Source organism: Nicotiana sylvestris, chromosome 2, assembly GCF_000393655.2.
Source record: "Nicotiana sylvestris chromosome 2, ASM39365v2, whole genome shotgun sequence".
Classification (NCBI taxonomy): Eukaryota; Viridiplantae; Streptophyta; class Magnoliopsida; order Solanales; family Solanaceae; genus Nicotiana; species Nicotiana sylvestris.
Window position 1 is genome coordinate 139144509 of NC_091058.1, and position 10652 is coordinate 139155160.

The 10652-nt window shown below is 35.5% G+C and overlaps 1 protein-coding gene across 1 annotated transcript in view; it reads right to left on the reverse strand.

Annotated features, from left to right (window-relative positions):
* The window catches only part of LOC104221708 (uncharacterized), a 1319-nt gene extending 1005 nt beyond the window's left edge, over nucleotides 1-314 (reverse strand). The window contains exon 1 of the mRNA XM_009772830.2: nucleotides 1-314. This exon is cut by the window's left edge and continues 253 nt beyond it. Coding sequence (XP_009771132.1) covers nucleotides 1-257 — 257 coding nt within the window. The 5' untranslated portion in view covers nucleotides 258-314.
* Between the last annotated feature and the right edge of the window lie 10338 nt (nucleotides 315-10652).

Genomic DNA, 10652 nt, shown 5'->3' on the forward strand with positions numbered 1-10652 from the left:
AATAATCTACCCTTAAAGAAAAGCTCGTCAGCACTCATCATTGAGTAATTACTGACGTTGAATTCAAAGTCAGAGGAAACTGGAGCATCCCTATAAGTCCTGCTGCTTTCATTCTTCATCATTTGGTGAAGTTGAGAAGAATGAGAAATAGTAGTCGAATCGACAAAGTCATTAGAGAAGGAGATTCTAGGACTCATAGGAGTCCCGAAACCTTTGTGGTCGGCTGAGTTTTGGTTGTACATGTCTAAGCATGCCATGGAAAGTGCTCTCACACCAACATAAGGTAGTATTGCTGTGTGGATTTGAAACAAGATAAGGAGGTTTTTAGCTGTTATATACTGACCGTGTAAAACTCATTTTCCACTTACCAACATATTTACAAGTACTTCAATAACAAGTTAAATTAATACTCTCGGTCTATCTATAATAAGTGACCAATTTACTTTTTTTATTTTAGTCCAAAATAAGTGTCTATTTATATAATCAAGAAAATATTCAATTTATTTTTCCTAAAGTATCCTTATGTACGTATCTCTAAAAGGTTTTTTACTCCTTACATTAAATTATGCTACTACATTTAATTGACGTTAGTTTAGTCATACTAACTATTTTTATCTAGAATTTAGTATTTCCTTAATGGGTGTATCCGAAATTTTTTATTTTATGTCTCATACAACTGACACTAGCAACTTACACTAGTTGTATAAGACAATTTTTTGTTTCACAGTTTAGTGGATCCAGATTTTTGTCGACCCAGAAGTGTAAGATTGGGGTCATAAATTTGTTAGACAAAAAGGAGCCTCATACAACTAATGTAATTTGTGTGAGACACAATAAAACTTTTTGGTGTGTCCAAACCACATTGATCACTTATTGTGAATCGGAGTGAGTAACATGGAAGACAAATTAACATGCCATAATATGTTAAAATATACTAATATGTAAATATACAATACACCATCAGCAAAGGCAAATCTATGATTAAACTTGATGAATTTAACCTTTAAGTTTTTTTTGTAATGACATGTTGCACTGTTAAAATTATACGTTTAAAATTTAATACATTTAATTTTAATTTTTGTAATTTGTCCATATTTATATATGTATTCTATAAAAAAAATAGTTGAATATGATGAAAATAGACTTTCTCCCTCCTTAGCAACACTCTTATGACTCGTTTAGCACGAGGGATAAGGAATAATTAATCTCGAAATTAAATTTAAGAAGAGTTTATATCATGTTTGGTTGGGAGAGAATTGCGGTATAATTAATCCATAGATTAACTATCCCGGGATTGTAGTACTTTTTTATCTCCATAAAAAGGTGAAATAACTAATCCCGAAATAATAATCCTAGAATAAGTTCTTTTCAACCAAACAACCCCTTAATTATAGGATATTTCTGACTCCTCATATAAATTCCTAAGGGGGGCCCTACCACTGTTACAAACAACTGTTCATGTTTGTTTTTATGTTGTCAGGAGGAGCGGGGAGGGTTTTACTGGAGGTTCTCATTCTGGGGAGGGGAGAAGGAAGGGGGGGGGAGGGGGAGTTTTTTTTTTTTTTTTTTGGGTTTAAAATATATTCGGGGTATGTCTTTTTGACTATATGTGATGGGTCTTATATAATGATGTGATGCTTTTTTGGCATTACGTGTTACTTTGGCATTGAGCGATAATTCTGAGTGGTTTCTGACGAATAAATCTTTGATAGAATCTCATGGCTTCCTCTGTATATATGAAGGAAGCCAATTTGTCACTTCAATTCACAACACCCCGTTCTTGGACGTTTTCGTTTCTTGTCCCTTAATGCCTCTTATTTCCTGTTCAAATGTCTTGTTCATTATGGGATGGACAATTCCGTTATGTTTTGTTATTCGTGCATTCACTCCTAAATTCGTTTTCTTTTGGCCTAAGTGGTGACAAAAATGTCGCATTTTACCGCCCATCAAGTGGACACGAAATCCAACTAGAGCTTCATATATGTAGGACAAGGAAATAATTGCATAAGATGCAGAACCTTAGCCACAATTACTATACACCGGAGAACTCCGCTTACGGGAGTTTCACCTTGTTCTTTCAAACTCAAATAAATACTACTCCCTCCATTTCATTTATATTTGTCCAAGTTACTACAACAACAATAATATATTTAATGTATTTCCATATTGTGGGGTCTGAGAATGTACAACGAGACACTCCTACCTTGTGGAGGTTTATTCTAAACTCAAATGTAGATAATATTGTATTTGTCTTATTTTATATAACGATGTTTGACTGGATATGATGTTTAAAAAGAAAAAAAATTAAAGTTTGTTATTTAAAACAAGTCATGTATGGGCATTTGTGATCGATGCATATATAATTGATTGATTTGTTAGGCTAAAATGAGATTTGGGGCGAGAAAAGATGCATAGAGTAAAGATTCAAAATAAGATATGCACAAATTTAAAAGGCGGGGTCAGGCAACTAGATATAAAGAGATAAATAGAATTTCAACGATTGAAAAGGGAGGAGAGGTAGAGCCAACAGCCAAGAAGAGGGGTTAAATAATTCGAAGAGGCAAAGGGATGTCAGTTTTGCTTTTGTTGGCAATAAAGAAACAAAACATACAATAGTGAGTCATTGAGTATTAATTAAAGGATGGAGCATTGGGTTTGTGAACAAACTTAAAAAATATTTTAAATGCATTTTAGCTTAAGAAAGGCCAGAGAGAAGCAGCGCAGAAAATCAGAGCAGAGAGAGGAAATGAGGGGTATGCATTCAAAGTGCAGAGAAGGCAGAAGCTGCAGTGGGCATTCTATTTGACTGACCTTTGACTTGTATTTGTATGTCATTAACAGTGAAGTGAGCTGGCTATCATTCACAAATCACAAGGATCCCAGAGGGGCCGCCCTATCTTCATCTCCAATTAAATGCAACTCATTTGACCTACTATATAACTAAACTACTATGTATTCATGTGTTGCTCTACTATTTATGTGACCGTATTTGTTTGAATCTACAATTTAAGAAAGAAAGAGAAAAATTTGAAATTTAGATTATTGTCTAAAATAAATTGTAAATATTTATGTGGCTAAAAATCATATCATTAAGAGTAAATAAGAAGTTTAAAATTAGATTATTTTATGAAACGTAAAAATGAGTCATTGTTTGGGGTAAACAAAAAAAGAAAGTGTGCGTTATATAATGAGACACAGAGGAAGGAAGGAGCGGGGAGGGGGTTTGCATGCAGTAAAATTTTGCATACACAAACCATATCAACATATCATGGTTAAATAATTTAATTTGATAACAAAGTTATAAATATATTATATTATGGATGTTCATTTAGTACTCCGTTGTAAATAAGCTTCCTGAAGAAGCTTATCCATATGGGACTCCACCGTAAATATATTTATCTATTTAGTACTATATTGGAAATAAGCTTCCTGAAGAAGCTTATCACTTCGGTACCCGGTTATGGATAAACATTACCCCCAGTAGAAGTTTATCCATACCGGGTATAATAAGCTTATCTTTTCAGTACCCGGTTATGGATAAACATTACCCCCGGTAGAAGATTATCCATACCGGATATAATAAGCTTATCCATTCAGTACTCCGTTATGGATAAATATTGCTCTCAGTAGAAGATTATCCATATCTGGTACAACAACAGCTTACACAGCAGCTTGTAGCAGCTTACACAGCAGCTTGTAGTAGCAGCTTACACAGCAGCTTATAGTAGTTTACACTGCAGCTTGTAGTAGCAGCTTACAGAGCATCTTCCTTTCTTCTATAAATAGAAGAAATTTCAGTTCATTATGTACATCAGTTTGAGTTCGAATAATATATCAGTTTCTCTCTATACTTGTCTTTACTTTACAGTCTTTATTTTATAACACGTTATCAGCACGAGACTCTGACATCTCGAGCAAATACTTTGAAAGTATTAGAGGTAAGAACTTTCTTTTCCTAAATAATGTCAAATCTTTCTAAACTTGAATTTGTAGCCCTGGATATATCGGGCAAAAGCTACATGTCTTGGGTGCTTGATGCTGAAATTCATCTTGATGCGATGGGTCTGGCAGACACCATCAAGGATAAAAATCAGGCATCAAACCAAGACCGTGCCAAAGCAATGATATTCCTACGCCATCACCTTGATGAGGGCCTGAAAATGGAATATCTCACTATTAAAGATCCAGTCATACTGTGGAATAATTTGAAAGATAGATATGACCACCTGAAGATGGTCGTTCTTCCACAGGCACGTTATGATTGGACTCATCTAAGGCTACAAGATTTTAAATCTATCAGTGAGTATAATTCTGCTATGTTCAGAATTATTTCCCAATTAAAATTATGTGGTGATAATATTACTGATCATGATATGTTGGAGAAAACTTTCACCACTTTTCATGCCTCGAATATGCTCCTGCAGCAGCAATATCGAGAGATGAGATTTAAAAAGTATTCTGAACTTATCTCACATCTTCTTATAGCAGAGCAACATAATGGGCTATTAATGAAAAATCATGAAAGTCGACCTATTGGTTCTTGTCCATTCCCTGAAGTGAATGAGACGAACTTCCACCAAGCTAAACGTGGAAGAGGTCGTGGCCCCAGTCGTGGTCATGGCCGTGGTCGGGGAAGAAACCCCAATCATGGTAATAATAATGCACCAAAGAAGCCTCCTCACCACCAGCAGTGGAAAAGGAAGGAACAAAAGCATGAAGCGGTGCAAGCGCCAAATGTAGAAAATGCATGCTATAGATGTGGAGGAAAAGGGCACTGGTCACGTACTTGTCGTACGCCAAAGCACCTGGTTGAGCTTTATCAAGCCTCCCTGAAAGAAGACAGAGAAAAATGCTGAAGCAAATTTTATTTCTGAAGATAATTTAGACTTCATGCATTTGGATGTAGCTGATTACTTTGCACTCCCAGAAGGAGAAATAAGTCATGTAATCGGTAGTGAATCTGTAGAAATGTAAATATTTTAATTTTTGTTGTTTGTAATAAATAGTATGGTTATGTAATTGTTGTACATAAATAAAAGTTATGCTTTGATAATGATGTTTACTATAATATATTTTATTTATGTTATTTTGAAGAATATGGATAACCCTCAAATTATGTTTGGATCAAAGACAAATCATGAAGATATGTGTGTTATTGATAGTGGAACAACTCATGCCATATTCAACGATCAGAAATACTTTTCTTATTTGCATAAGGAAAAAGCAAATGTTTCAACAATTTCTGGTAATATAAGTTTGATTGAAGGCTCCGGAAGAGCCATAATATTTCTGTCTAAGGGAACAAAACTTATTATAGACAATGCATTGTTCTCCTCCAAGTCCCGAAGAAACTTGTTGAGTTTTATAGATATCCGCCGAAATGGGTATCATGTAGAGACAATAGATGAAATGAACAGGGAATATCTTTGTATTACAAAGAATATTTCTGGCCAGAAATGCATTGTAGAAAAGTTACCAACTTTATCTTCTGGCTTATACTATTCAAAAATTAGTACAATTGAAGCACACTCTATCGTAAACCAGAAGTTTACGGATTCAAATACTTTTGTGCTTTGGCATGGCCGTTTGGGCCATCCCGGATCAATAATGATGAGACGAATTACTGAAAATTCGAGTGGGCATCCATTAAAGAACCTGAAGATTCTTACAAATGACGAATTTTCTTGTGATGCTTGTTATCAAGGAAAAATGATCACTAGACCATCACCAATGAAGGTTGATATTGAATCCCCTGCCTTTTTAGAGCGTATACATGGGGATATATGTGGACCTATTCACCCACCAAGTGGGTTGTTTAGATATTTTATGGTCCTAATAGATGCATCTTCAAGATGGTCTCATGTGTGTCTACTATCATCTCGCAACCTGGCGTTTGCAAAGCTATTAGCCCAAATAATTCGATTAAGGGCACAATTCCCAGATTATCCTATAAAGGCTATTCGCCTTGATAATGCTGGAGAATTCTCATCTCAAGCTTTTGATGATTATTGTCTATCCGTTGGGATAAAAGTTGAACATCCTGTAGCTTATGTTCATACTCAAAATGGCCTTGCAGAGTCATTTATTAAACGCCTGCAATTGATAGCAAGACCACTACTTATAAAAACAAAATTGCCCACTACTGTTTGGGGCCATGCTATCTTGCATGCAACATCACTTATCCGTCTCAGACCGACACATTATAATAAATATTCTCCGTCACAATTAGTTTTTGGTCATGAACCAAATATTGCCCATCTACGAATTTTCGGATGTGCTGTATATGTGCCAGTAACACCACCACAACGTAGTAAGATGGGACCACAGAGAAGGATAGGAATATATGTTGGGTTTGAATCACCCTCTATTATTCGCTATCTTGAACCATTGACAGGAGATTTATTTACTGCTCGATTTGCAGATTGTCGGTTTGATGAAACAAATTTCCCACAATTAGGGGGAGAGAAAAAGGAAATCAAAAGAGAAATTGTGTGGAAAGTTTCATCATTATCTCACTTTGATCCCCGTACCCCTATATGTAATCAGGAGGTCCAGAAGATCATCCATTTACAGAATATAGCAAATCAAATGCCAGACGCATTTACTGATTTGAAAAGGATAACTAAGTCACATATCCCAGCAGAGAATGTGCCTATCCGAATTGATGTCCCAGTAGGACCATCTACTAGCATGAGAGCTAGTGAACCTAAAGCACGCCTGAAGCGTGGTAGGCCTTTGGGTTCTAAGGATCGAAATCCTCGAAAAAGAAAATCGACAAATGATCAAAACGATACTATGAAGGGATCTCCTGAAGAGACCCAAAATCTGATTAGTTCTGAGATTCCTGAAGAAATCAATGAACCCGAAGCTCATGTGAGTGAGGAACTTTTAATAAGTTCGAACGGTGATGGGATTAATTTAAATCGATTTGAAATAGTGGTGGATAATATTTTTGCATATAATGTTGCACTTAATATTATGCAAGATAGTGAGGATCTTGAACCTCGATCTGTCGAAGAATGTCGACAAAGATCTGATTGGCCAAAATGGCAAGAGGCAATTCAATCGGAATTGAAGTCACTTGCTAAAAGAGAGGTCTTTGGACCAGTAGTCCAAACACCTGCTGGTATAAAACCAGTTGGTCATAAATGGGTTTTTGTGCGAAAAAGGAATGATAAAAATGAAGTTGAAAGATACAAAGCTCGCCTTGTTGCACAAGGATTCTCACAACGACCTGGAGTCGATTTTGATGAAACATATTCACCTGTTATGGATGCCATAACATTTCGATATCTCATCAGTTTAGCACTACATGAAAAGCTTGAAATACATCTAATGGATGTAGTTACAGCTTATCTGTACGGTTCACTTGATAATGAAATTTATATGAAAATTCCTGAAGGATTTAAAATGCCTGAAGCAAAATCTCAGGAAATGTATTCAATCAGATTACAAAGATCTTTGTACGGTTTAAAGCAATCTGGGCGCATGTGGTATAATCGCCTTAGTGAATATTTGCTGAAAGAAGGTTACATAAATGATGTTATTTGTCCATGTATTTTTATAAAGAAAATGGCATCAGAATTTGTTATACTTGCTGTTTATGTTGATGACATAAATCTTGTTGGAACTCCAGAAGAGCTTCAAAAGGCAATTGAATATCTTAAGAAAGAATTTGAGATGAAAGATCTTGGAAAGACAAAACTTTGTCTTGGTCTGCAAATTGAACATTTAGCAGACGGGATCTTTATCCATCAATCTGCCTATACAGAAAGGGTCTTAAAACGCTTTTACATGGACAAAGCGCACCCATTGAGTACACCAATGGTTGTTCGATCACTTGAAGTGAATAAGGATTTGTTCCGACCTCCAGAAGAGGACGAGGAACTCCTTGGTCCCGAAGTACCCTATCTCAGTGCAATTGGTGCACTAATGTATCTTGCTAATGCTACAAGGCCTGACATAGCATTTTCTGTTAATTTACTAGCAAGATATAGTTCTTCTCCTACACGGAGACATTGGAACGGGATTAAGCATATATTGCGATATTTAAAGGGAACTCTTGATATGGGTTTGTTTTATGCTAACAAAGATAGTGCAGACCTTGTTGGTTATGCAGATGCAGGTTATTTATCTGATCCCCATAAAGCTCGATCTCAAACCGGCTACGTATTTACATATGGAGGTACTATCATATCATGGCGCTCCACAAAGCAATCTATTGTTGCTACTTCTTCAAATCACGCTGAGATAATAGCTATTCATGAAGCAAGTAGGGAATGCGTATGGTTGAGATCAATAATTCATTTTATTCGAGAAAAATGTGGTTTGGAATGTGAGAAAAGACCCACAATTTTATACGAAGACAATGCTGCATGCATAGCCCAATTGAAGGGAGGATTTATAAAAGGAGATAGAACGAAACACATTTCACCAAAATTATTCTACACACACGATCTTCAGAAAAGTGGTGACATTGATGTGCAACAAATCCGTTCAAGTGATAATCCAGCAGATTTATTCACTAAATCTTTGCCAACTTCAACTTTTGAGAAGATGATATACAAGATTGGAATGCGGAGACTCAAATATTTGAAACAAGGTTTTCATCAGGGGAGTAAAATACGCGATGCACTCTTTTTCCCTTACTAAGGTTTTTTTTCCCATGGGGTTTTCCTTATAAGGTTTCTAATGAGGCACCTAACAATGTGTATTACTAAATATGTGTACTCTTTTTCCTTCACTAGAATTGTTTTTCGCACGTGGTTTTTCCTAGTGAGGTTTTAATGAGACACATTATATTTTAATGAACATCCAAGGGGAGTGTTATAAATATATTATATTATGGATGTTCATTTAGTACTCCGTTGTAAATAAGCTTCCTGAAGAAGCTTATCCATATGGGACTCCACCGTAAATATATTTATCTATTTAGTACTATATTGGAAATAAGCTTCCTGAAGAAGCTTATCACTTCGGTACCCGGTTATGGATAAACATTACCCCCAGTAGAAGTTTATCCATACCGGGTATAATAAGCTTATCTTTTCAGTACCCGGTTATGGATAAACATTACCCCCGGTAGAAGATTATCCATACCGGATATAATAAGCTTATCCATTCAGTACTCCGTTATGGATAAATATTACTCTCAGTAGAAGATTATCCATATCTGGTACAGCAGCAGCTTACACAACAGCTTGTAGCAGCTTACACAGCAGCTTGTAGTAGCAGCTTACACAACAGCTTGTAGTAGCAGCTTACACAACAGCTTATAGTAGCTTACACTGCAGCTTGTAGTAGCAGCTTACACAGCACCTTCCTTTCTTCTATAAAAAGAAGAAATTTCAGTTCATTATGTACATCAGTTTGAGTTCGAATAATATATCACTTTCTCTCTATACTTGTCTTTACTTTACAGTCTTTATTTTATAACAAACAATAGTATATTTATTAATTATAGTTAAGCGAGTGAAGTCCGTGTGCAAACATATATCACATGCAATGCAAGTATAATAATTTGAAGTAAACATCATATATGTACAGTGGCGGACCCAGGATTTTTATCAAGCGAGTTAAAAAAAAAACATTAAAGGTCATATGTGAATAGCTGGTTTCGAACTTAGGACCATGTGGAAAATTTGAACCCTCTTTACCAACATGCTAGGCATTTTACTTGTTTCAAGTGGGTTCAAAATTATATTTATACCTTTACTTGTCTAAAAACAGCAAAAATATACCTATATATACAGTGTTATTTTTCGATGAAACGGGTTCATATAAACCCACTTGACTCCACGTGGGTCCGCCCCTGTATATGTACCCCCATAATACTAACTCTTAAGAAGTTAAGTGACGTTTGTTTTCAAGAACTGTTTTTTTTTGTTAAATACTACGTCCGTTTTAATTTATGTGAACCTGTTTGACTGGGCACGGAGTTTAAGAAAAAACAAAGACTTTTGTAATTTGTGGTCCTAAACAAGTCAAAAAGGGGCTCATAGTATTTGTGTTGTTATAAAAGCTTCTCATTAAGGGTAGAATTATAAGTTTAAGCTAAATTGTTACCAAATTTGGAAAAAGGTCATTCTTTTTGGAACGGACCAAAAAGAAAATAGGTTCACAAAAACTGTAACGGAGGGAATAAAAAATTCGATTCTTTTCAGCGATAACACTACTACAAAACGTTTTCTAACTTAACAAATACGAGAAAACACCTTTTCTAGAGTAATTCAGTTTTCGCAGATCCTGAAAACCTTTTCAATTATGGCATTTTCGTCAGTTTTTCTAAAGATATAAGCCAACATTTAACTTGCGAATCAGTTGATCGATGCTGCATCGCTTGTTCATAATTAATTCATATAAGCTCATTTATGGTGTAAACTTCGCATATATTGAATACTTTATCAAAAATAAATCATCTAAGCTGATAGGACGAAAGTAAGTGTAGCTTCTCCGAATGTGATATCCACATGGTGTTAATAAAAAGATTAGTTAACAGCTATTTCAGAGATACTAGCTTTTTGAACTAAGATACGAGGAGTCTGAGGAGTCAAAAGTAGAGTGGATATTGACCAAAACCTAAAGGCTACGTAATACGGTAATACGAACGCCAAGTACACTCCCATTCGTAGCTCTTAAAGTGCAAGATATAG